Below are 25,704 nucleotides of genomic sequence, written 5' to 3'. Positions count from 1 at the left end.
CAGCAGCTGCTTCCACTGAACCAGACTGATGCGTTTGTTTCACAAAAAAAGGGCAAACACCTCAAACTCGTTTAATGGGTTTGCTTCTCTTTTTTTAGTTTGAATGAACAATATCAAAAAGTTCAGTTAGTAAGAGTTGAACTACACCATATACTTCATGAGGGCTATTCTGAAAGTAAAACCTGCAGGTTTATTACTTTGGCCCACGACATCGGATGGGAATGTCAGTGGGACAGCAGCAGAGGTGGAACCTTCCCACCAGTGTCCCATCCCCTTTTGTTGCCACGTGACAGACGGCAGCAGAGGGGACACATTGGCACAACGGCATCTGACACGGATATGGGACAGAGCTGAATTCCCCCATGCAGAAATAATGGCCCCACTGACATTCATCGACGCTTGTGAGCTCTGATGGAGACCAAGTGGCGGATGTGAGCACAGTGAGGCGGTGCGTTTCAGCAGTGCTGACAGTGACAGCAGTGTGAGAACACTCCTTGAATTGCACTCGTGGGCTCGTGCACGCCTGTTGTTACACACCACTGCAGTGTTATGGGGCCTTTTGTGGTGACTTGGGACCAATCCAGGGGTTCCTTGGGGCTGGGGGTGGTGTTTGGTGCAGGTTTGAGAGTTGTGGATGACCTACAAGAGTGTTGGATGAAGTTTGGGTGTGTATGGGGAGGGTTTGGAGGTGTCCAGGGGTGTAAAGGAATCCAGGTGATAAGGACGGATTGTGATGGTAGTGATGACTGTTCAGGGATGAAGTGGGATTAGGGACAATTTGGTGCACACTGGTGGGGATTTGGGGGACGTTAAATTTGGGGAGATTTGTGGGACTGCGGGAGCAGAGGGCATCAATGAGACCCAAGCGGGAACTTGGTGTCTGTTTCCATTCTTGCACTCCAAAAAGGAGGCAACCCACGTGGGGGACATCAGTGGGGTCTCCCAGAGCCCACCTCAGCATAGATAACAGGGGGCTGGGGGACCGTGCTGGCCCCAGGGCGGCAGAAGCTGGGGGTCACAACTTGCAGCTCAGTGTAGGTCAGCCCTTCGTTGTCTTCTGGTGGCACCTGGAGACACAGGGAAACGGTGGGGTGATACCACGGGGTTCCCCAGAGTGCTTGTGGGGGGACCAATGGTCTCAGTATGTAGGGTAATAGCCAAGAGAGTGCGCTTGTGGTTCTGGGCTGCCTGAGATTCGGGGTCTGCATGGGTCAGACTCTGAGGGATGCTACAAGTGTTGTTAGGGCTTCCCACTACTTGGCTTGAGGGTGCCCATGGGATCTGGGGGATGGTTAAGGGTTTAGGGGTGTGCAGAAGCTTAGTTGTGGAGTTTCTACGGGTATGACGTAGGTGTTTGTGGTCTCCCATGGGGTATTCAGTGGACATTTAGGGTTTGGAGATCTGACAGTTGGCTGAGATTGTCAGCGCCGTGGGTCAGACACTAAGGGTCCGAATGAGTGGTGTTTTGGGTTCATGTTCTGTGATGTTCATGGAGTTTGTGTTTAGCTTGGGGTGTAGATGTCCTCAGGGAATATGGGGGCTGAGATGAAGGTTGTGGGGACTCCCCACAGTGTGGATTTGGGTTGTACATGGGTTGGGTTTGGGGAGTGCAGATAAGGTTATGGTAAGCCATACAGTACTGGAGGTCCTCTGGGTTCACCATGGGTTTCGGGTTCCTCTTATGGTCTGCTGGGAGGGGGAGAGCTTAGGGAGCAGTTTGGAATTTAAGGTCATCACACACAGACTCTTACCTGGAGCTCCTTGGCCTTGGAACTCTTGAGGGGTTCACCTGCATCAAAAAGAGGAAAGGGGGAGGGTCGTGGTTATGGAGGAACTCAGAGGGATCCCAGAGGATGAGGCCGAAGGCGAGGGCAGTGGCACAGCCCCCTGCCACTGCCACAACCAGGCTCCCACGGGATTCCCCATTGGCACCTGTGCAGTCTGGGTGTTTGGGTGATGCCATCCCCAGAAACCGCCTCCCTGGGGACGGGATGAGGTGACACTGCCACCCATGGGTGATACGAGGGACATAGACATGGGAGACTCAGACCTACCTGGACGTGTAGGTGGGGATGTCACCTCAAGTGTCACGCTGTCCCCGAGGGGTGAGGACACAAAGGGGTGACCCCAGGGGCAGTAGGAGCAGCTGTAGGTGCCGGTGTCAGCTGGGGACACCCCAAAGAGGGTGAAGGTGGCCATTCCTCCACCACTGGGGTCCTGGCGCTGGACAGGAGCTGAGTGCCCACCCTTGTGCAGGAGGAAGGAGGATCCATAATCCCAGTTCCAGCACTGGATGGTGACATTGGACCCCCTCCCCACGTGGATACTGATATTGATGGCTGTCATCACGTGTCCCTCAAAGCTCAGAGAAATGTCTGGTGGGGGGTACCTGCGATCTGTGTGCAGGGAGGGCAGAGAGGTGGGACACCACCCTGTGGGTACAGCCCAAGGCCCACCATTATTCCCAGTGCCCTCACCTGTCAGAACCAGCTCCACGGGATCGCTCTTTTCTGATGTCCCCAGTGGCTCAGACACATGGTACTGGCACCGATACGCCCCTGCATGCTCCCAACTCGTGCTAACGAAGGAGAACTCGACCGCATCCTGCTCCTTGTCCTGGTACTTGTTGTGTGTCCTACTTCCGTCCTGGTACAGCCAGACCCAGGCAGCCAGCCGGCTCAAGTGGCAGCGCAGGGTGACAGTGTCCCCGAGGGACACCCCCTGGCTGGGATGCAGCGACAGGAAGGGTCGGGGCACTAGGACAGGGGACAGCAGTCAGCCTTCTCCCTGCACACCCTCCTGTGTACCTCTGATGGCACCCTGACCACACTCCCCTCCCTCTCTCCCCATTCTTCTTCTGTCCCCATACTCAACGATGCCGTGCTCTGCTAATTGCCACCAGCCACCAACCTGCAAGGGACACGGTCCTGGTCCCACACAGGGCCACCAAACCCCATGGCACCACATCCCCATTGTCACTCACCCAGGATGAGGGCCAGCGCCATTGGTGCCATGAGGCAGGAGCAGCTCTGGGACAGCAAGACTGCAGTGAGGACAGGGAGTGGTGAGAGAAAGCAGCTCTCAGTTCCCCTTTTGCATCAGGACGTTGTGATTTGTCACCTCCTCACGTGTCAAATTCAGTCCCCAGGGAGTGGCAATGTTTTGAACCTGATGGGGTGGCACACACATAAGCAGCACAGAAGGTTCCACTGGGGTGTCGCACACAAGCAGTCAACCCTGGGATGTCACACAGTGTCCTCAAAGATCTTCCACCACCACGTGGCCTTGCTTGGTGTCGCCCATGGATGCCAATTGCAGGACATGTAGCTCCAAATGGGTTTCTCCCATGGGATGTCACTTCTGCTCTCCAACACGTCCAGCCAGCTGTCACCACGTGCTTTGGGTACCACACTCTGTGCTCACCGTGCAGAGTTTGTGTGGGCAAAGCTCAGTGAGGGGTGAAGCTGCACGATGCTGAGTGGGACAACAGAGAGGGGTTTTGAAATGGATGAACAACAAAGGTAGGAGCAGCGAGAACATCAGTTCGTGACTGGATGAGAATGGGTGCCTTCCAAACTGGGACAGAGATGAAGCAGAGACGTCTGGTGCCTTCTCTGCTGCTTTCTGCAGCAGCAGCGATGGGCTCTGGGACCACAGGTGCACTGAGATGAATGACCGTGACTCAGTGCAGAGTTGGAGTTTCCCTCGAGAACTCATGAAGGTGAAACCGGCACTGAGGGTCCAAATGCAATCAGCAATCTGAATGAGAATCTCTGCACTGTGATTGCTATGGAGGCATTGGCACTCTGACTGTTACATCTCTCTGTGCGGCTGAGCGACGCGACGAGGAGAAATGGAAAGAAGCCTTGCACTGCTGAACAGCTTCAGGAGAGGAAAGGGAAGAGAAGGAGATGGAGTGCAGGGAAGAGAAAGAGAGAGACGGGCAGAGGAAGGGATCAGCGCTGTGGATGGCAGCGTAGTTCAGCCAAAGTGTTCTAAGTGTCCCCATTCTGTGAGTGTGCCCATGCCAAAGCTGCAAAGTCTGGCAGTGCTGCAGTCCCAGAGCTTCTCCCCAGCATCCCTTTGTGCCCGCTGGGCTGATTGGTGCCACGGCAGGGCTCGTATCTTGCTCGTGTTGGGGACAATGGTGAGGGACACTGCCCGTGTCCTCCCACACCCCGTGCTGCCCACAGACATCCTGCCTCAGGGCTGTTTCTGAATGGGGTCTTCAACATAAATAAAGCCAGAAACACACAGAGAAGACAAAAAGGGAAGTGAGAAATAACGGTGATTTTAATTATAGACATCTGAATAGATAGAAACCAGTGATGCACGATGCAACTGCTCACCGCTCATCACCTCCTGCAGTGGCTTCTCCCCCCCAGGAAGCTCCTCAGAGCTCACCTGATGCCATACAGGCAGCACAGAGCAAGAAACTGAGAAACGGAGCCATCCTTGGCTCTGTGCAGCACTGCTCAGTGAACTCTCTGGCTGCGGATCTGTCTCTGCTTCTCTGAGAGTTCTGCTTATGAGCCCCGGGAACGGGGGATGCAGGGGGTTGTTCTCATGCCGGCACAGAACATAAGCTCTGATATCTCAATCTCACTGATTTCCCTCAACCCTTCTGCCTTTTTTTCCCTCACAGTTCCACTATTTGTACCCTCAATTACACTCCCACACACCATCAAACCAGTTCATCCCACTCCCTCCAAAGCCCACGACTCAAACAATACATTCCCACAGACACCCAGCACTCGGTCTCACCATTACAAAACTCAGTTATAACATCTGGTCCTGTTACATCATTTATGTTCCTGGATTCTTAGTCAGTGTTCCCCCAGGCTCACCAATGACATCTCTCCACTGAGCCAGAGGGGTCTTTTCAGTTTTTCTCTTGACACCCTTTGTCCCATCACAGCTGTTTATCCCGGCTGCTCTTCAGGACTGGTTGAAAATCCCTTGTGTGATGCTGGGTAATGGAGCCCACCCGCTTCCCCAGGGCACCAAATTCCCTGGGTAAGAGTCGTAACCAACGTCCCCAGCAACACAGAGTATTTCAAGCAGGGAATGGGATTCCACAAGGAACACTTTTACAACACAAACGTTGAACCATCACAAAGACAGCAGTAGTGACTCACACAGATCCCATCACCAAGAGAAAGAAAACCGGTTCAGATATTCCCTCCTTCCACAAAGTCCCACTCCTCACTTTCCTGCCCAGCCCCTCCTGGCAGTGCGGTGTGACAGTGACCCGTGTTACCCCAAACTGTAAATGTCCTCCCCAGCACCCACACCGTGCCAGGGCCGTTCCCCCGTCACCTTTCAGGCAGACTCACGGTTTCCATCCCGTGCCAAAATAAATCCCCCCTTGGGTGCCTTCAGGGCTGATGCACAGTTCTTACTGCCGTGCACCCTGCGCTGCCCTGCCCGACTCACAGTGCTTTTCCCCAAAGCCTTCACCAGAGAGCAGAAGCAGAGACAGAGAATGCAGAGTGAGGGAATGTCTTTCTCCAGAGGATCTTGTCTTCTCACGCTTGAGAGTTGCAGTCAAGTGATGAGAAAGGCTCTTCTCAGAGTGTAGAAAAGCCTTTCTCATCATTCAATGACTGTTTCCAGTGGGATAGGGGAGAGAAGCAGAGGAAAAATAATCTGGAACTCAGAGGCTGAGAGAAAAACCGGTTTAATAAGACAGTCAAGGAAGAGAGAAAGAACAGTGATGGTTTATGAGGGAATCTATAGGAGATGTACGTTGGGCTGAATGGGAGTCAGGGGGCTCTGGAGGTGATCTGTAGGGGAGGGGTGGATAAGATAATTGATAGGGGCTGGAAGGGGAGGCAGGGGATACATGGGGGGATTTGTAGGAGATGGGATGGGGGCAGGGAACACTTGGGGGAATCGATATGAAACCAATAGTGGATCAAAAGGTACACCTGGTGCACTCTACAGAAGAATGGAAGGGGAGCAAGAGGACAACTGGGGAGATCTACAGAGGTCTGCAGGAGATCAAAACCATTAAATCCCTTCCCCACCCAGACTCTCATCTCTCCGTATCCAGAGGCTGCGGGCATCTGATGATGACAAAGAAGATGCCAAGGGCAAAAACGAGGGCAGCAGCACAGCCCCTCAGCTCTGCCACCACCAGGTTCCCATGGGACACCAACTCAGCACCTGCGGGGCGCAGGTGTTATTTGGATGTCTTCATCCCCAGCATCACCGCCACGGGGAAGGGATGTGATGACACTGCCACCCATGGGTGACACTGGAGGCACCCAAATGGGAGCTGGTACCTACCTGGGGGTGCAGGTGTGGGTGTCACCTCCAATGTCACACTGTCCCCAAGGGGCGAGGACAGAAAGGGGGAATGCCAGGGGTGGGAGGAGCACCTGTAGGTGCCGGAGTCTGCCAGGGCCACCCCAAAGAAGGTGAAGGAGGCCGTGCCAGCATCATCAGGGTCCTGACGTTGCACCGCGGCTGAGCACCCAGCCTTGTGCAGGAGGAAGGTGGCCCCATAGTCCTTGTTCCAGCAGCGGATGGTGACATTGGTCCCTGTCCCCACACGTTCCTGGGGGTGAAGGGAGATGTTGGGTGGGGGAAAGCTGTGATCTGCATAAGGGGAGTGGACAGCAATAGGAAATGGTCCTGTTGGGAGTGCCCAGTGCCATCTGCTGTCCCCAGTGACCTCACCTGTCAGCACCAGCTCCACGGGCTCACTCCTCGCTGATATGTCCTCATAACCAGACACCTCGTACTGGCACCAATATGTACCTGCGTGTTTCCTCATTATGCTAGGGAAGGAGAACTCTGCCATGTCCTGCTCCTTGTCAATGTACCTGGACAACGTCCAAACCCCCTCCTGGTGCAGCGAGACCCAGGCAGCTGGACGGGGCAGGTGGCACCTTAGTGTGACATTGCTCCCCACTTCTATCCCCTGGCTGGGGTGCAGCGACAGGGAGGGTCTGGGCACTTGGAAAAGGAACAGCAGTGAGCCTTGTCCCTGCACACCTTCCCCTCTGCTGGCTTCCTGCTCATGCTCTCCTCCCTCTGTCCACATTTTCCCCTGGTCCCCATACTCACGATGCTGGGCCCTGCTCGCTGCCACCAGCCACCAACCTGCAAGGGACACGGTCCTGATCCCACACAGGGCCATCAACCCCCGTGGCACCACGTCTCCATTGTCACTCACCCAGGATGAGGTCCAGCGCCATTGGTGCCATGAGGCCGGAGCAGCTTGGGGACAGCGAGACTGCAGTGGGGACGGGGAGTGGCTGGAGATCCACTCTCACTTCCCCTTGGAGACACAATGGCATGATGTCACCTCCTCATCTGACAATTCTCTTCCCCATGTGGTGGCACCATGGGGCCCAGCATGGGCTGGCACACGTGGACTGGTTCATACAACTGTTTTTGTGGTGCCCCACACAAGCTGCCACCTGTCAGCTGTCACACACTGTGCCCAAAAGGCTGCCAGTGCGTGGCCTTGCTGGCTGTCCCCTGTGAGATGCCAACTGCAGGACACATGGCTGCAATGGGGTGTCACACATGGGATGTTGCACGCATTCCACAACATGTGCAGCCTGCACTTAACCCACTGTCCCCACTGCACTTTCCTCTGCCATCCCCACTGGGGACAGCATCTGCAATCTCTGGGGACACGGTGACACCCACTCCAATATGGACACATGCTGATGCTGACATGTGCACTGGGGAACACGTGGTCCCACCACCCAATTCCTCTCCATGCTGCACCGGAAGGAGCTGAGCACAGAGTCCCCCATGGAGGCTCAGAAGCCACCACCTTGCACCTCACATCTGGAAGGGCAGACGAACAAACAGGTTCAGATGGGGGGAAAATCACAATGATCATCTCCAAGAAAACAAAATATGTCTCTGTTTTCAAGTAGGAGTCAAACAGTTTTCCCACCCAGTGCACCACTTCTACCTCTCAATGAACTTCCAAATCTCAAAGCACAGCTCTGAATGCTACGGTGCCTTTCCAGACCTCAGAACCTCATAACTACCTCTGGAGTCAGATCTCGATGTGGCCCCAGTCCCAGAAGTACCCCAGATTTATTGGGTTGGAGAAGCAGCAGCCACCAGGACAGGCAGAAGAACTCACAGGTGAGAGGAGGGAGAGTGGTTCACCCAATTCCATGGATGCTCTTTGCTTTCCCTTGAGAGGCCAACCCCGACCTGGGAGATGCCTTTCTTTTTTCTTTTGAAGCTCTGGAAAAGAGGAGAGAAGAAAGATCACAGGCTGTTGGGATATTCCCAGCAAGCCACTCTGCGCAGTACTTTTCCTTCGACCAAGAATACAAAGTTCTTTGTTGCCTGCACTCCTTTGGTGCTTGCAAAGTACAGTCAGCCACCCACAGTTTTAGTGCAGAGATCTCCTGGCTTTGGTGGGAAATTTGAGGAGAGGACACAACCTACCCTCAGGACAACCATTATCCCACCTACAGTGACTAAAGTCACTCCATCGCTGGAGCTTGAGATATAAAATGGTCTTTTTGATCCAACCTCTACTCAGACCATCTGCTGTTTCCTGGGGAATTTTTTCCTAGAAGGCCATTTTCTCAGCCCACAGGACTTCCCCTTTTCTATTTTTAAGCTTCCTCCTCCATTCTGTGCACCACACAGACCACACTGTGTGGCACAAACCCTCCTTCCCTCTCTTCCCTCCTCTTTCCCATGCTCCAAAATAGACATAATTTCAGAAAACAATCCCCAAAATGCACGTGTCAATTCAAGAACCCCCCAGATATATTTTCCACCCGTTTAGGTCTACCAGGGGGATAATGAAGATGGGAAGAAGAGTCAGGAGTACCGAAAGAAGGCAGTGCTGAAGAGAGGAAGGCAGAAAGGAATGAATACTACACTGCTCTGTCTAAACTGCACTGAAATTCCACATATTCCCTTTGGGCTTTTAACTCTTCATCTCTTCCTACATCTCTTTCTTCTCATTCAATATCATGCAGAAACTGGGAGCTAAGGGGAGAATCCTCCAAAGTGACGGTGACTCAAGTTCGTCACGGAGGAGGAGAAAAACAAGACGCAGTGAGAGGGACAAGAATCAGATTGATCACTGCTCTGATTCCAAGGTCTGTTTTGAGGAGTGAAAGTGTTGGCCCTCAGCGCTGGAGAAGGGATGGGGGTGAGACTCATCTGGAGGTGGCAGTCCTGAATTGGCAAAGAGCAACGATGACCACCATGAAGATGATGAAGATGACTCCCAGGCTCCCCTCAGACACCCCTTGTGCCTGCTGGGTTAGCAGTTCACCTTCCCAAGGTCAAAAACAAGGGAGTTCACAACAACAGCTTGGCCAAAAACGGATGTGTAGCCAAACTCTCTCATGAAAACGATAGAGCGGTGTGTCAGCAAAGCACTGCCAGAGTTTGGGCATACCAAGCACAGCACAGAAAGTCAAGAATGTGCTTTCTGTTAGTCCTTTCCAGCATCCCTTCCTTCTGTCCTATCGACTGCAGCACTCAGCTCAGCGCCATCAGCAAAGTGCTGAGCCTGCACCCCATGCCATCATCTCTGTCAGTGAGAGAGGTGGTGAAGAGCAGCGCTCCCAGGAGGGACCTCTGGGGGTCACGACTTAACACTACCTCCACTGGACATGGAGCCGTTGAGCACAGCCCTCTGGCTGCGACTTCCAAACCAATTCCTTCTCTCCAGGACAGCCCAATCCTCACATCCATCTCTCTCCCATTTTGAGATGAGGGTGTGGTGTGAGATCTTGTCAAGGACACTGTGGAAGCCCGGGTAGATGACATCAGTTGCCTTTGGATGACATCAATTACCCTCAAATGCTCATCTCTAACATCTCTTCCTTAACCACCATACATTCATTACGACCGGTTGAGAATCCCAAAGCCAACCAATCCACCCCAAAATCCAGCCACCGTTTACGAAGGACAACACATTTTTCTGATTTATGTCAATAACCCCACCACATCTGCTGTGGGATGCCACAATCTGTACCAATCCAACACAACAGACCACAGGTGTTCCTCGATGTACATCTTAGTCCTTAGCATCTGACAAATGCCTGTGTGGGTGTCACTGTGTCCCCAAAGGTCCCTGCTGCTGTCCCCAGTGGGGATGGTGGAGGAATGCACAGTGGGGACAGAGTGTGGTGCCCAAAATATGCGGTGACAGCTACCTGGATGTGTTGGGGATCACATGAGATATTCCGTGTGGGACACCCCATTGGAGCCACGTGTGCTGTGTTTGGAACCCCATGTTGGGCACAGTGGCAGGCCACGTTCAGGAAGTGCTTTGTGGACAGTTTGTGAGAGCTGACAGGTGACAGCCTGTGTGGGGCGCTGTAAAGGAGATGTGTGCACTGTCATCTGCGTGCCACAATTGTCATATGGGGAGGTGACATCATGGCAGTTCTATCCCTCCCTCCAGCTGTGTCCTTCCTCATCTTCATCCCATACAGGTGGATCAATCCCCTAAACTTTCCCCTGCCTCCACTTCCATGCACTACTGATCCCCCTTGTACTCTTTGGCACCCTCCATAACCCCCATCCTGCTCCCCTCCCCATTTTTATACGGATGCCCCCTCATCCAGGAAGTCTGAAGCCATTCACTTCCAGGACAATGTCTGAGACATCAAATCCATAAAATGAACTTGCCCTCTTGGAGACTCCCCCAAAACACCACTGTTAACTCCAAACCCTGTCCCTATGGACCCCAAGAGACTCCCAGCCTCATACTGCATACCCAAATCCAGCCCATGGGAAACCCAAAATAGTACGAATTCCAGATGTAATCCACCAGCCTCTCTCGTGTTCTTCCAGCCCTACACACACCCAGACCTTATATGCATCCCCAGATCTGAGCAAATAGCACCCAAGTAGTCTGCAGCACGCTCTAAGTCTCAGGGAATCACCAAACTTCCTGCACAGCCCCCAGATCCCATGGGCATCCCAAGCAATAGTGGAACGCCCAAATGCCATGCATAGAGACCCCATGCACTTCACAATGACACCAAATACCTAAATGCTCAATTCTTACCCCACGATCCTTACTTGTACTCCCCAAATCTCTTGACACACACTGCAGAAGGGACTGCAAATCCTTCCCAAGTTGGAGCACTGGTCAGAGAGCGGTGGGCAGTTGTGTTGAGCATCACTGATTTAGTAAGCATAGAAATGTTTTTACCACTACGGTTATTTCTCTCTTCCTTTTTGGTCTGAGTAAATAGTTTTTATCTCAGCCTATGAGTTTTGTCTTTCTTTGAATCCCTCCCCAACCCATAAAGAGGGGGCTTGGTGACAGAAGGGCAGTGTGTTGCTGAGCTGCTGCCGGGTGACAGCACCGCAGTCCTTGTGGTGCCCAACGTGGGGCTGAAGGCTGGACACCCCAACAGCTGTGAGCAGAGCGTGTTCCAACACAACTGCTCTCAGCGGTACAGCAGCCTCAGAGCTGCTGCTCACAGCACTCAGCTGTTCCCTCACTCTGACTCTGTTGCCCTGGAGACCCCAGAAAAGCACGGACTGCCCTATCGGGCACTGTGATCATTCAGTGCCCTCAGTGTGCGCACTCCCCATCTGTGCAGATGTCACTGTGTCCCCAGGTGGTCACTGCTGCTGATCCATGGTGACAGCTGGCCGGACGTGTTGGGGACAGCATGTGGCACGCCTTGTGGGATATTCCATTGGAGCCATGGGAGCTGTGTTTGGCATCCCATGGGGGACAGTGCAAGGCCACGCGCTGGCAGCCCTTTGTGGTCTGAGTGTGACACTTGAGAGGTAACAGCTTGTGTGGAGCACAGCAACAGGGACTGTGTGCAGTGCTGTGTGTCTGTCACTGGGAAACCAAAAGTGCCACCAGACATTATGGATATTTATCACATGAGGTGGAGACTTCATGTCTCCATCCTGTGCCCAAAGAGGAAATGAGTTTGCTTCTCCTGAAACTCCCGGTCTCTGCTGCAGTCTCTCTGTCCCAAAGCTGCTCCTGCCTCATGGTACCAATGGCACTGGCCATCATCCTGGGTGAGTGACAATGGGGACGTGGTGCCATGGGGGTTGGTGGCCCTGTGTGCGACCAGGACCGTGTCCCTTGCAGGTTGGTGGCTGATGATGACAGCGAGCAGGGCACAGCATCGTGAGTATGGACATGGGGGGAGAACAGGGAGAGGGGAGGGGAGCATTGTCTGGGGGCCATCAGAGGGGCAGAGGAAGGTGTGCATGGACAAGGCTGACTGCTGTCCCCTGTCCTAGTGCCCCGACCCTCCCTGTCGCAGCACCCCAGCCAGGGGGTGTCCCTGGGGGACAATGTCACCCTGCGCTGCCACCTGCCCCAGCCAGTTGCCTGGGTCCGGCTCTGCCAGGAAGAACGATTCCTCTCCTGCATGTACAAGCACCAGGTACAGAACACGGCAGAGTTCTCCTTTGTTAGCACAAGTAAGGAACATGCGGGGACATATCGGTGCCAGTACCAGGTGTCAGAGGAATGGGGGGCATGGCAGAAGAGTGACCCCGTGGAGCTGGTGCTGACAGGTGAGAGTGTTGGGGACAATGGGTGGCCCTGGTCGATGCCCACAAGGTTATGTCTCATTGCTGTCCCTTCTTTGCACACAGATTACAACTCACCCCCACCCAGCATTTCCCTGAGCCGGGAGGGATGCGTGGAGATGGGGAGCAACGTCACCCTCTGTGTGGAGACAAGGACCAATGTCACCATCCAATGTAGGAACAAGGATAACGGGACCTCCCTCCTCCTGCACAAGGATGGGTGCTCAGCCCCTGTCCAGCACCAGGATCCTGATGGTGCTGGCACGGCCTCCTTCCTCCTCTTTGGAGTGACCCTGGCAGACTCTGGCACCTACAGGTGCTCCTCTCGCAGCAGGAACTTCCCCTTTGTGTCCTCACCCCTTGGGGGCAGCGTGACGCTGGAGGTGACTCCCACACCCACACCCCCAGGTAGGTTCAAGCCTCCTTATTTTGTTGCCCCCAGTGTCACCCATGGGTGGCAGAGTCATCACATCCCATCCCTCTGCAGGTGATGCTGGGGATGAAGACACCCAAATACCTGCATCCCACAGTGCTGAGTTGGTGTCCCATGGGAACCTGGTGCTGGCGGTGGTGAGGGGCTGCGCTGCTGCCCTCATCTTTGGCCTCGGCATCTTCTTTGTCATTGATGCCCACAGGCACTGGATACAGAGATGTGAGGCCTGGTGGGGAAAGTCTTAGATGGTTTTGATGTCCTACAGAACTCCCCAGTTGTCCCCTTCCTCCTCTTCCCTTCTCCTGTAGAATGCACCAGGTGTGCCATTCGATCCACTACAGGTTGCCTATCGATTCTCCCAAGTGTCCCCTGCTCCCCTTCCATCACCTATAAATGCCCCCACATATCCCTCTATTTCCCCTTCCAGCCCTCATACATTACCCCAGTCATCTTGTGCACGGATGTCCATCCTTTACTGATCCCCTAGAAATTCATTCAAGTATCTCCTGACTCCCCTGCCATTCCCTCTATGTCCCCACATGCTCTACAAGCATCACTTCCCTTTCACCCTCCATAACCCCAACCCTCTTCCCCTCCTGTATTCACACAGGGGCTGACACAAACATCGCCGAGGCCATGCACTTTCAGGTAAGGGAAACCTAAAGGTGAGGGATCCTAAATCCCAACCCTGCCCCCATCCTCCAATTGCACCCTCCTCCTCATACAGCTTACTCTACACTAATGCGCAGCCCCAGATCCTCACCATGGGGAAGCCCAAATCTGCATTGTGGAGAGCTCCCCAGGCCCCAGATCAAAGTTTTTTTGGAGGACTTTTTTTTGGAGACCCTAGGCATCTCCCAGCCCTAATCAACCCCCTGATAATGTGAGCAGCCCCAAACTATGTAGTGAGACCCCAAAAACCCTCACAAAGGATATCCCTTTTTGAGAGTTTTGGACCAATGACACCCCAAATCAAAGCCCCCCCAGGTCCCAAACACACCAACTACGATCACCACTCACACTTCCCACAGAGCTGTCCCTCCTCACTTCCATACAGAGGAGCTCCGCAGCCATTCTCCACTGTCTCCAAGTGACCCCTGGTGACAGTGAGGGACTGATCTGTGCCAACCAGGAGATGCCGCCTCATGGGGGGACCCACCACTCCACAGCCCCCAGTTACCAATGCTAACGTGAGTGCTGGCAGACCCTACCAAGGCCTCCCTCCAGCGTGTCTCATTTTTGGGATGCACAGTGGCAGAGAACCCAATTCAATGTTTTGAGCTCCCTCTCAATGATTCCCAGATCTCACCTCATCTAGCACCCTCAAGTCCTTGCCAGATCCCCCAAGTGCTTCCCAATCACACCAAACCCCTAAATGCTCATCTCTAACCACAGCCTCCTTTCCTTGCCATCCAATCCTTCAGCACCCTTTCATAGTATGGGTGGAGATCCCGACAGCTGTGAGCAGAGCGTGTTCCAACACAACTGCTCTCAGCGGTACAGCAGCCTCAGAGCTGCTGCTCACAGCGCTCAGCTGTTCCTTCACTCGGTGCCATCCATCACAGCTCTCAGGGCTGTTCCCTTCACTGCGCTGGCGCTGCTTCTCGCCTCTGAGGGCTGCCCTGCAATTCTGGATGCTTCTGCCCGTTTGTCTGCAGCGTGTGCTCGTGTGACAGCGGCCATGGATGCCATGTGCTCCTTGTGCTCAGCAGTGCCATCACTCTGGCACTGCAGGACCCTCACCGCGGGAACTCCTCACACGGGCACTCTCTGCTCCACAGGAGTGCCAAGTGTTGATGGACATTTTTAAATCCCTCCACCAAACACTGGCTGATCCAACCCCTGCCACAGGCCCTGTGGTTAGCCCAGATTCTCAGCCAGGTCATAGCACAGAGTCCCACAGGCGTGGGGTTGGAAGTGACCTCTGGAGTTCACCAAATCCAACCTCTCTGCTCAACTTGTTTCCCTGCTGTTGGTTGCACAGGAAAGCATCCGGGTGGCTTTTAATTACCTGCAGAGAAAGAGAACCCACCACCTCTCTGTGCAGCCTGTTTCAGTGCTCTGTCTCCCACACAGTATAGCAGTTCTTCCTCATGATTTGATGCAACTTCCTGAGCTCCAGTTTGTGCCCACTGCCCCTCGTCCAGTCACTGCACACCACTCAAGAGAGCACAACCCAATGGTGCAGAATGGCAGCATGGAGCTCTGGTGTGTCAGCCACTCCTCCCAGCTTTGTGCCACCTGCAAACCTGCTGAGGGTGGACTCCATCCCTTTGTCCAGGTCACTGATGGAGATGTTGAACAGCACCAGATCCAGCACCGACCCCTGGCGAACACCACGAGTCACAGCCACCAAGCGCACCCTGCGCTGCTGATGGAGCCCAAAGCCATGGACTCAATGAGCTCCACCAACACTTCACAGGGATGACCAAGGGACCACGGAAATGCTGTGTGTGTATGTGTACTGAAACACAGGATAGGAGATGGTGGTTAATTAGGCTGCATGGGAAACAGTGGGACCTGAGCCTGATGTAAGCTGTATGGAACATGGCGGGGTATTGTCCTGGTTTCAGCTGGGATAAAGCTGATTTGCTTCCTTGTGTCCCGTGAGTTTTGGCTTCAGAAAACCAATGCTGATGGCACAGAGGTGGTTCAGCTGATGCTGAGCAGTGCTGCACAGAGCTGAGAGTGGTTCCGTTTCTCAGCTTCTTGCCTTGTGCTGCCAGCAAGGGGCTGGGGGGCACCAGGAGCTGAGAGGGGACCAAACCAGGACAGCTGACCTGCAGTGCCAAAGGCATCTCCCACACCATATGGCATCGGGTGAGAAATGGAACTCTGAGGAGAGCTGCATGGGGTGAGCGGGTGCAGCTCGGGGATGGGTTGGGAATCAATGAGTAGAGGTGAACAATTGTGTTTTGCAAATATACTGCATAGATGTACACACAGATGTACTGCTTGTGTAACGCCTTGCCTTTGTGTATCTGTGTGTGAGATCATGTCTGTAAACCTGTGTGTGACCACAGCAATGCACAAGTGTGTCCTTAGCAGGTACGCACCACATTGGTGTAACACGTGTGCTCCTTCTCTGCCAAAACTCTTACTCCTTACTGCCAAAACATTTCCTTAGAGTTGATCCATGTCTGTGCCACACGTGTGCTCCACTGTGCCTGTGTGCCCATAGCACATCCTATGCCTGCGTGGTGCCACTGCATCCCCAAAGGTCCCTGCTACTGCCCCCAGTGGGGATGGTGGAGGAAAGCACAGTGGGGACGGAGTGTGGTACCTGAAGTGCGTAGGGACAGCCAGCTGGACGTGTTGGGGACCACATGTGACATCCCATGGGGGACACCCCTTTGGAGCCATGTCCTGTGTTTGGCATTCCATGGGGGGAAAAGTGCAGGACCATGTGCTGGCAGAACTCTGTGTGTGACACCCAAGCCCGGACAAACTGCAAAGGACAAACCAGCGGGGACTATTTGCACAGCTCCATGTGTACAACATTTCTGGGGACCCCAACGTGCCACTTCCCGTTTGGGCTGTGATTGCCACATCAGTTGGCAACATCACACCATCCTGTCCAAAAGAGGAACTGGCAGCAGCCCAACGCCACTCCCTGTCCCCACTGCAGTCTCACTGTCTCCAAGCTGCTCCTGCCTCATGACACCAATGGCACTGGCCCTCATTCTCGGTGTGTGACAATGGGGATGTGATGCCAAGGGGGTTGGAGGCCCTGTGTGGAACCAGAACCGTGTCCATTGCAGGTTGGTGGCTGGTGGCAGCGAGCAGAGCACAGCATCGTGAGTATGGAGATGGGGGGAGCATGGGGAGAGAGGGAGGGGAGCATTGTCAGGGTGCCAGCAGAGGTACACAGGGGGGTGTGCAGGGACAAGGCTGACTGCTGTCCCCTGTCCTAGTGCTCCGACCCTCCCTGTCACTGCACCCCAGCCAGGGGGTGTCACTGGGGGAAAATGTCACCCTGCGCTGCCACCTGCCCCAGCTGGCTGCCTGGGTCCGGCTGTACCAGGAAGGGCATCAAACATACCGCAATTACAATTACAAGAAGCAGGACACTGCAGACTTCTCCTTCTTGAACACAAATCGGGAGCACGCAGGTAGATATTGGTGTCAGTACCGGCTGCCTTGGTCAGCAGTGGATTCAGAGAAGAGTGATCCTGTGGAGCTGGTGCTGACAGGTGAGGGCACTGGGGACAGCAGATGGTTCTGCTTGCTCCCAACAGGACCGTGTCCCACTGCTGTCCCTTCCCTCATGCAGATCGCAGTTTCCCCCCACCCAGCATTTCCCTGAGCCCTGAGGAATGTGTGGAGATGGGGACCAATGTCACCATCCAGTGCTGGAACAAGGACTATGGGGCCACCTTCCTTCTGCACAAGGATGGGTACTCAGCCCCCATCCAACGCCAGGACTCCAATGTGGTGGGCACAGCCACCTTCACCATCTTTGGGGTGACCCCAGCTGACAGTGGCACCTATAGGTGCTCCTACCGCCCCTGGGGTCACCCCTTTCTGTCCTCACCCCTTGGGAGTAACGTGACTCTGGAGGTGACACCCACACCTGCACACCCGGGTGGGTCTCTACCCCATTTGAGTACCCTTGGTGCCACCCATGAGTGGCTGTGTCACCTCCTGTCCCTATAGAGGTGGTGGTTGAGGATGTGATAACCCAAACACCCGGACCCCACAGGTGCTGCAGACAGTTCCCATGGGATGCTGGTGGTGGCAGTGGCTGGGGGCTGCACTGCTGCCTTTGTCTTCATCCTCGTCCTTGTTGTCTTCTTCCTCCTCGGTGCCTGCAGACGTCGGATACAGAGAGATGAGTGCCCTGGTGGGGAAGGGTTTAAGCGTCTTTATTTCTCAGTTGATCCTCTCAAAGTCTCCACTTACCCCCATAGCCCCATCCCATTCTCCTCCTTGTTTTGATGCAGGCACCCCTGCAGAAAGGCCTGAGGACATGGAATTCCAGGTAAGTGTCCAGGTCAGGGAACCCCAAACTCCGGCCTGACCCTTGGAACATGTCCTGATCCCATTCACAGCCCCAAACCCTGTCCATGGGGATCCCAGGGGATCCACAGCCTCATATGGTTTGCCTTAATGTTAAGGACAGCCCCCAAACCCAGACCATGAGGAACTCCAAATCCGCATTGTGGAGACACCCAAATCTGAGCCCTCAGATTCCCCTGGCCCCTCCAAAACTAAAATACCCCTCAGATCCCATGGGCCACTTTCACACTGTGTAGGAAGAACCCCAAACATCACTCACGCGGTGTCCCTCCCAAAGGACATTGGGGACCCCCAGGTTGACACTCTGCCTTCCCACTGTGTCCCAGGTGCCTTCCAGTGACAGCGAGGGTCTGACCTACATGGAGCTGCAAGCTGTGACCCCCAGCACTCCGCCCCTCAACCCCCCCGCTGACCCCCAGCCCTCTGTTATCTACGCCGAGGTAGCAGTTGGGAGGCATCACTGATGCCTCCATACGTGTGCACAGACACGTGTGTGTTATGTGCTCACATGTACTGCCAGCGTGCACAGTGCAGGTGTGTTGTGTGTGCTTACCGTCACGTGTGCACTGCATGCATGTATCACTGCATGTGTTCCTATGTGTCACACGTGTTCACCGTCACATGTGCACAACAGTTACACCCAGATGTGCACTCCGTGATTAACTCCATTCCTTGGTGTCTGCAGCATCACGCGTGTACACCAGTAGATGTGCACAGTGCTGCACATGGGTGTCCTTAGCATGTTTTCTGAGACCGGTAAAGAATGCGGGAGGTGAGCAACAAGACTTTGTGGACAGTTTTTCATTCCAAAGCAGTGCTCTGAAGAGAAGCTCTCAGGAAATGGACGTGTATTCCTGCTCTGAGCCTTGGCTGACTCCATCGCAGTATCTGTCCCTGCTGGCTGGGAGAGGTGTGACTCAGGAGACAGAGAGAGATTCACCTGCCTCCAAACCCCCTGAGAGGGACGGTGCACATGTGCTCCCCGTGCCTGCACTCTCCAGGCCCTCCCTGTGTCCGTGTGTCCTTACCATGTGCCCCACGTCAGCGCCACGTCTGTCCCTACAGCACACACACGTCCCCTTCCCATGTGCGCATCTCCAGCTCCACATCCCAAACCAGCACCCGGCCCACAGTGAAGTTGGGACATAATTCCCATTTCTGGAGCGTTTTATCCCACTTTCCTGGATGAGAGTTCTGATTCTGAAGTGTTAGATTCTGCTTCATGAGGGAGGATTCCTATTTCTGGAAGGTTTTTCCCTTCCTCTACCTCTGAAAATTGTTATTCCTTTTTTTGGGGATAATTCTCAATTCTGGAGAGTTTCAACCAACCTTTGGTGGAAGATTTGCCATTTCCAAACATTTTTACCCTAATTTCTGGTAGAATTATCGCTTGTGGATGTATTTATCCCAACTGTTGGGGAAAATTGTCATTTGTGACAGGTTTTATCTGCGTTTGAGAGAGGATTCCCACTTCTGGATGGTTTTCTCCTGTTCTCCTGGAAGGAGATTCCCAGTCTGGAATATTTCATCCTGCCTTTTGGGGCAGGATCCCTATTTCTACAAAGGTCTGTGCTACTTTTTGGGGAGGATTTCTTCTTCTGCACAGTTTTATAGTTATGCTTCTGGAGGGCTTAATTCTCAATTCGAAGGCCAATTCCTGCTTCTGGGGTGTTTTATCCTGGATTTGGTGTTAAAAATACCCATTCTAGAGTATTTTTGCCTGCCTTTTTTGGTAGGATTCGCAATTCTGGGGTATTTTGTCCGTCCTTTGGGTGCCAGGATTCCCATTGCTGGAAGGTTTTACCTTTCTTTTATTCCATTCCAGCAGAAGCAGCTCTTGGGCACAAGGTTTTGCTGACAGTGATGTTGCAAATCCTTTGATAATTTCACAGCACCCAGCACTGACATCAGGGCTGAAGGACAGTGACACAGCTGTGAGGTCAGGCCAAACATGCCTGCTGTTTTGTTTTTAATGACCACCAAGGTTATTTATCTGTCAGGACACAGCTTGACTGATGCTCACACTGGTCTGCGGGTTTAAGAAGCAGAGTTTGGGTTGTGTTTGCTTATTATTATTTTTTTGTGGGGAGGGGAGGGAAGGGGTGGGGAGGGGAGGGGAGGGGAGGGGAGGGGAGGGGAGGGGAGGGGAGGGGAGGGGAGGAGAGGGGAGGAGAGGAGAGGAGAGGAGAGGAGAGGAGAGGAGAGGAGAGGAGAGGAGAGGAGAGGAGAGGAGAGGAGAGGAGAGGAGAGGAGAGGAGAGGAGAGGAGAGGAGAGGAGAGGAGAGGAGAGGAGAGGAGAGGAGAGGAGAGGAGAGGAGAGGAGAGGAGAGGAGAGGAGAGGAGAGGAGAGGAGAGGAGAGGAGAGGAGTCCACTCCTTCTTCCTGTCATTCTAATTCAGTCCACAGAATGATTTCCTCATCTGCTGGTTCTGACAGCACCACACAGCATCGCCGAGTGGCATTCCGTTCAGCAGTGAATTGGCTCTGCAGGGCTGTCCGTGGTTCCTGCCAGGATGTCAGCCTTCCATCAGCAGGGTGTTGAATGCAGTGCCTCTCCTTCTGGGCTGTCAGCAGTGCTGCTCCCAACACAGCACACACTGGGTGGTTCTGAGCCCAACCAGTTCTCAGGAGGGAAGGGCAGCCACTGCACCTTTTCAGCTCCTCGGGAACAGGGGAGCTGAAACACCGGCATTTCCCAGGCAGCCAGGGCTTGTCCCTGCTCGGACCTCTCTGGCATGGAGCCTTCCTGGGGTAGAGCTGGGAGGTCACAACCAGACCTTCCCACACTGAGGGGATCTGACAGCTGCACCAGGTGAGTGTCACGTCCTGTGCATGGAGGGAGGGAGGGACTGCAAGGAGTGCAGTGCTGTCACACAGCAGCAGCTCAGCACCACACAGCTTTTATTCCCACTGACCCCTCCCAGTGGGTCTGGGGAGAGAACCAGAGAAAATGAGGAAGAATTCATCGGTGGAGATAAAATCTATTTACTGAGACAGAAAAGGAAGCGAGAAATAACAGTACTGCTAATCAGATAGATGTATATACTTCTGCAAAGCAAGTGATGCACAAAGGAGTTGCTCAACACCCAAAGACCAAGGATACAACCAGGGCAGAAAGGGAGGCAAGGGATTTTGGGGGGTCTACATGGAATCTATAGGAAATCTGTAGGAGATGGAAGGAGAGGAAAGGACATTCTGTGGGACTTCCGTAAGAAGGGAAGACTGGCACAGATAAGGGTGTCTCAGGAATGTGTCAGGTGGTGGTGTCTGGGACAGGACAGCAGAGGATTTGGACGTCTCAGGGAGTGTTAAGGTACTTGAGGGGATAAGGAAGGATTTTAGGGTAAGAGATGAGCATTTGGGATTTGGTGTGAGTGGGAAGTATTTTGGATGCACCAGTGAGAATTTGGGAGTGTTAGATTTGGGGAGATCAGCTGGTCTGAGATAAGAAGAGGACATCAGGGAGTCCCAAGCAGGGAACTTGAGGTCTGTCCCCTTCCACACACCCCAAAAATGAGGCACCTGGGAGGCCCATCAGCACGGTAATTCAGTGCTCACTGTGGTGTAGATAACGGGGGGTTGGTTGGCGGTGGGGGAACTGGGAGTCTGGGAGCACGGGATGGCAGCTGGCATCTCGACGTAAGTCACATCCTCGCTGTCCCTGGGGGGCACCTGGAGATACAGGAGGAGAGTGGGGTGCTACCATGGGGTTCCCCAAGATGGGTGGGCTGAGGGTTGGCCTCTGGTGAAGGTATGAGGGGGATGTGACCATGAGGGTGAGTCTGGAGTTCTGCGGGGGTACCGGGGGGGTCTGCAAGGGGGATATTTGGGGTCCAGCTATGGTCTTGGGGTACCTACGGACCGGGGGAATAGAGGGGCTTTTTTTTTTTTTATATTCCCCATGGGTCATTGGGATTCTGTGTGGGTGCATTTAGGTCCGCTCTTCTCAAGTTGTATGTGCCTGTATGTTCTGGGAGGGATTAAGGCTTGGAGGGCTTGTGTGGGTCTGGAGACTTAGGATTGTGGGCTGAGGGTTCTCCTCAATGCAGATTTGGATTTCCCATGAGCTGGATAGATGTGGGGCACATAAATGTCAGAGTAAGCCATATGAGGCTGGGGTTCATCTGTGGGCCTCATGGGAAGGGTGTGGGTCTCCATAGTGATGTTCTCTGTGTGCCCCAAGGGGTGAACTGGGACTTGGGGTCCACTGACACAGACACTTACCTTGATTGACATTGACTTAAGCATTTCAGGGGTGACAACTGCATCAAAAAGAGGAAGTTGAAAGATGAAGGATACGTGGTCTCGATGGAATACTTGGTGGTCCTTAAAGATCTGTAGGGGATCAAAGAACAGGTAGGGGACACCTGGGGGGATCTGTAGGGAATGGAAAAGGGCACTTGGGGAATTCAACTGAGGACAGAAAGAGGAGGCAGGGCACTTGAGAGGATCTTTAAGGGATGGAAACCGTTTAACCACTTCCTCACCAGGGCTCTTATCTCTCCTTGTCCAGAGGCTGCGGGCATCGAGGACAAAGTAGAGGCCCAGGCTGAAGACCAAGACAGCAGCACAGCCCCTCACCACCGCCACCACCAGGTTCCCATGGGACCGCCCCTGGGCACCTGTGGGGTGCAAGTGTTTGGGTGTTAACATCACAGGGCAGGGATGCAGGGACAGTTCCACCCATGGGTGACACTGGGGGCGTGCAAATGGGGTCTCAGACCCGACTGGGGTTGCAGGTGTGGGTGTCACCTCCATCATCATGCTGCCCCCTAGGGGTGAGGACACAAATGTGTGATCCTTGGGGTTGTAGGATTTTGTACTGGTGCTGGCAGAGGCCAGAGTCCCCCCTGAATGGGTGAAGGTTTCTGTACCCCACCCACAGTATTCCCAGTGGGATCCTGGCACAGGATAGGGTCCGAGCATTCAGCTGTGTGCAGGAGGAATGTGCCACCATGACCCCCATTCCAGCGGTGGGTGGTGACATCAGTCCCCATTGCCACATGTTCCCTGGGCTCAGGGAAATGCCGAGTTGGGGGAAGCTGCGGTTTGCATGCAGGGAGGAGAAGACACCAGGGCCAGCTGGTGTCCATAGTGCCCTCACCTGTCAGCACCAGCTCCACGGGCTCACTCCTATTTGATGTCCACAGTGGCTCTGACACCTGGTACCGACACTGATATGTCCCTGCATCTTCCAGGTTTGTGACAGCAAAGGAGAACTCAGCTGTATCCTGCTCCTTGTCTTTTTGCTTGTCAGATCTGAGAGTTCCATTCAACCAGAGCTGGACCCAGGCAGGCATTCGGGGCAGGTGGCAGCGCAGGGTGACAGTGTCCCCCAGGGACACCTCCTGGCTGGGGTGCAGCGACAGGGAGGGTCGGGGCACTAGGACAGGGGACAGCAGTCAGCCTTGTCCCTGCACACCCTCCCCTGCAACTCTGATGGCACCCTGAACACACTCCCCTCCCACTCTCCCCATTCTTCCTCTGTCCCCATACTCACAATGCCGTGCTCTGCTCATTGCCACCAGCCACCAACCTGCAAGGGACACGGTCCTGGTCAGATACCTGGCCACCAACCCCCGTGGCACCACGTCCCCATTGTCACTCACCCAGGATGAGGGCCAGCGCCATTGTTGCCATGAGGCAGGAGCAGCTCTGGGACAGAGAGACTGCAGTGGGGTCAGGAAGTGGCCGGAGAGGCAATCTCATTTCCCCTTGGGGACAGGATGCCATGATGTCACCACCTCGTGACAAATTTCCCCCATTTGTGGTGACAATGCTTTGTCCTCAATTGGCTGACACACACAGGGCATTGCACACAGACCCTGTTTGTGTGTCCCACGCAGGCGATCACCCCTCAAGTGTCACTGACTGTCCCCAAAGTTCTGCCAGCACGTGCCTCGTGTGGTGTCCCCCATGGGATGCCAAACACAGCACACGTGGCTTCAGTGGTGCGTCGGGATCTGCACCCTTTGGGTCCCACTTTTGGTACCACAAGGACTGCAGTGCTGTCAGCTGCCAGCAGCTCAGCACCACACAGCCCTTCACTCACTGACCCGACTCTTGGTGCACTGTGTGAGAATCAACCAAGAGAGTGCAAAACTCATGGGTTGCAATAGAAAACAATTTACTAGGGCAGAAAAGGAAGAGAGAAATCATAGTAATGGCAATATGCATGGTACACAGGCCGGTTTGGCCTGGTTCTGTCACTGGTGTTGTGGGGGGAGCCATGACCCATGCCCTGGGAAAGGGGAAAGGGAATAATGGGGAAAAGGTTGGGAGATGGAACAGTAGCAACAATCTCAGGAGAAGAGGTAATTTACTAACAGAAAAGATAGCAGTATGCAATGTAACACATTTGCAGTACAGTGTAATACAATATAACTGAAATTGAAGCTAATACATCAAATAGAATGGGAGTGTGTCCAAAACCAAAGGCCTTACTCCAATGCTGAAGTTGAGATGACTAGGGAGCACACACGTTGCTGGGAGGAGCAGAAAGGGAAAAGAGAGGACAGCTCATGAACTGCCAACAGTTCTTTCTTTCTCTGAATGGACAACGGATAACAGAACAGCACAATGTCCTCTGGGGTGCGTGGTGTTCAGTTCTTCTTCTCTTTGGAGAACCAGGTGTCTGGAACTATCCACGATCCATGGAACTGGAGCATTAGCTCTTTCACTCTCAGTGTGCCACATGAAGTTATGATGCGGAATGCCAGTAACCAAAAATCATAAACCCATGACAGGTGATTATATTTATAGATTTACAAAACAAGCGATGCTCAGCGCAGCTGCTCACCACCCTCCAAACAGTGCTAAAACTTGGGAGAGATTTTGTGTGCCAGTGGGTGAGAAGGGATTTGAGGATGATAAAGAAGGATTTGGGGGTTAGAGTTGATCCTTGAGGGATTTGGTGGGATTGGGAATGATATGGGCCACACTGGAAAGGCTTTGGGGATGTTAGATTTGGGTCATTTGGGATTCTGGTGGGTAAGACTGGGTAACAGGGAGGGTGGGCTTGGGAGTCGAAGGTGTCTCAGTTCTGGGGACATAAGTAGGGTGTTGGAGTGTCTCATTATGGTTTGAGGGTCCCAGTGAGTTCTGAGGGGCATTTGGGGCTTGAGAATCCAGGGAGGCTTAGATCTGAGGATAGGTGGAGATTCGGGGTCTGCATGGAGAGTTTGGAGGTGAAGGGAGATTTTGTGTTTGGGGTCTGGATGGCTATTTGGGGATGCACGAAGTATTAGTGGTCTGGATGGAGGTTGTGGAGCTGGATAGAGAATTTGGGAGTGAATGGAGATTTCTGTGTGGCTGGAAATTTCTGGGGGATGGAGATTTTGGGAAGTGGGTGGAGATTTTGTGGGTGGAGGAGACTTTTTGGGGCTGGATGTAGATACTGGGGTGGTGAGGGTGTTTTGGAGCTGAACAGTGTTTAGGGACTGGATGGAGATTTTTTGAGACGGACTGAAGATTTGACTGCTGACTAGGAGGAGGCTCCTCTGCATTCAGTTCTTGAGCTTGTAATCACGTCCTTCTGCTTATATCTGCTCAAGTGATGAGAAAGGCTGTTCTGAAAATGTAGAAAGGCATTTGTCATCATTCACTGACTGCTCCTAGAGGGATGGGGGAGAAGATGAGAGGACAAATAATCTGGAACTCAGAGGTTGAGAGAAAAACCTGTTTAATAAGACAGTCAAGGAAGAGAGAAAGAACAGAGATGG

General features: G+C 53.7%; 4 protein-coding genes and 1 pseudogene across 8 annotated transcripts; 2 read left to right on the top strand and 3 right to left on the bottom strand.

Annotated features, from left to right (window-relative positions):
* Positions 1–67: 67 nt before the first annotated feature.
* On the bottom strand, positions 68–4,212 carry LOC149914211 (T-cell-interacting, activating receptor on myeloid cells protein 1-like). Of its 2 annotated transcripts, XM_090127847.1 has the most exons (5): positions 2,984–4,212; positions 2,478–2,756; positions 2,055–2,396; positions 1,752–1,789; positions 68–1,067 (listed from the first exon to the last, which is right to left on the bottom strand). In XM_090127847.1, the coding sequence occupies exons 1-5, from the start codon at positions 3,012–3,014 to the stop codon at positions 930–932; spliced, it is 828 nt and encodes a 275-aa protein (XP_089983973.1). In that variant the 5' UTR covers positions 3,015–4,212; the 3' UTR covers positions 68–929. The 2 variants fall into 2 exon arrangements, with proteins under 2 accessions (XP_089983973.1, XP_089983972.1); XM_090127846.1 differs by having other exon boundaries at positions 2,055–2,756.
* Positions 4,213–5,664: 1,452 nt separating this feature from the next.
* LOC149914210 (T-cell-interacting, activating receptor on myeloid cells protein 1-like) lies at positions 5,665–7,633 on the bottom strand (annotated as a pseudogene).
* A 403-nt stretch (positions 7,634–8,036) lies between these two features.
* Positions 8,037–16,033, top strand: LOC149914209 (platelet glycoprotein VI-like). The gene is made up of 8 exons (XM_090127516.1): positions 8,037–8,118; positions 11,950–12,009; positions 12,083–12,121; positions 12,238–12,516; positions 12,598–12,939; positions 13,019–13,183; positions 13,575–13,612; positions 15,246–16,033. Exons 1-8 carry the CDS (start codon positions 8,037–8,039, stop codon positions 15,390–15,392), a joined length of 1,152 nt encoding a protein of 383 aa, XP_089983642.1. The 3' UTR covers positions 15,393–16,033.
* A 232-nt stretch (positions 16,034–16,265) lies between these two features.
* Positions 16,266–19,020, top strand: LOC149914208 (osteoclast-associated immunoglobulin-like receptor). Its single transcript, XM_090127606.1, has 6 exons — positions 16,266–16,761; positions 16,879–17,157; positions 17,238–17,549; positions 17,667–17,807; positions 17,908–17,945; positions 18,310–19,020. The coding sequence occupies exons 1-6, from the start codon at positions 16,674–16,676 to the stop codon at positions 18,445–18,447; spliced, it is 996 nt and encodes a 331-aa protein (XP_089983732.1). The 5' UTR covers positions 16,266–16,673; the 3' UTR covers positions 18,448–19,020.
* A 1,932-nt stretch (positions 19,021–20,952) lies between these two features.
* On the bottom strand, positions 20,953–23,824 carry LOC149914207 (leukocyte immunoglobulin-like receptor subfamily B member 3A). 4 transcript variants are annotated; one of them, XM_090127826.1, is made up of 6 exons: positions 23,593–23,823; positions 23,484–23,519; positions 23,088–23,366; positions 22,471–22,605; positions 22,208–22,245; positions 20,953–21,655 (listed from the first exon to the last, which is right to left on the bottom strand). In XM_090127826.1, the coding sequence occupies exons 1-6, from the start codon at positions 23,714–23,716 to the stop codon at positions 21,518–21,520; spliced, it is 750 nt and encodes a 249-aa protein (XP_089983952.1). In that variant the 5' UTR covers positions 23,717–23,823; the 3' UTR covers positions 20,953–21,517. The 4 variants fall into 4 exon arrangements, with proteins under 4 accessions (XP_089983952.1, XP_089983951.1, XP_089983954.1 ...); XM_090127825.1 differs by having other exon boundaries at positions 22,208–22,605; positions 23,593–23,822; XM_090127829.1 differs by lacking the exon at positions 20,953–21,655 and having other exon boundaries at positions 22,245–22,360; positions 23,593–23,789.
* Between the last annotated feature and the right edge of the window lie 1,880 nt (positions 23,825–25,704).

Source organism: Phasianus colchicus, chromosome 31, assembly GCF_987193195.1.
Source record: "Phasianus colchicus chromosome 31, bPhaCol1.hap1.1, whole genome shotgun sequence".
Lineage (NCBI taxonomy): Eukaryota > Metazoa > Chordata > Aves > Galliformes > Phasianidae > Phasianus > Phasianus colchicus.
Note: the sequence above shows the minus strand (reverse complement) of the source record. Positions and strands in the feature narration are given on the sequence as shown.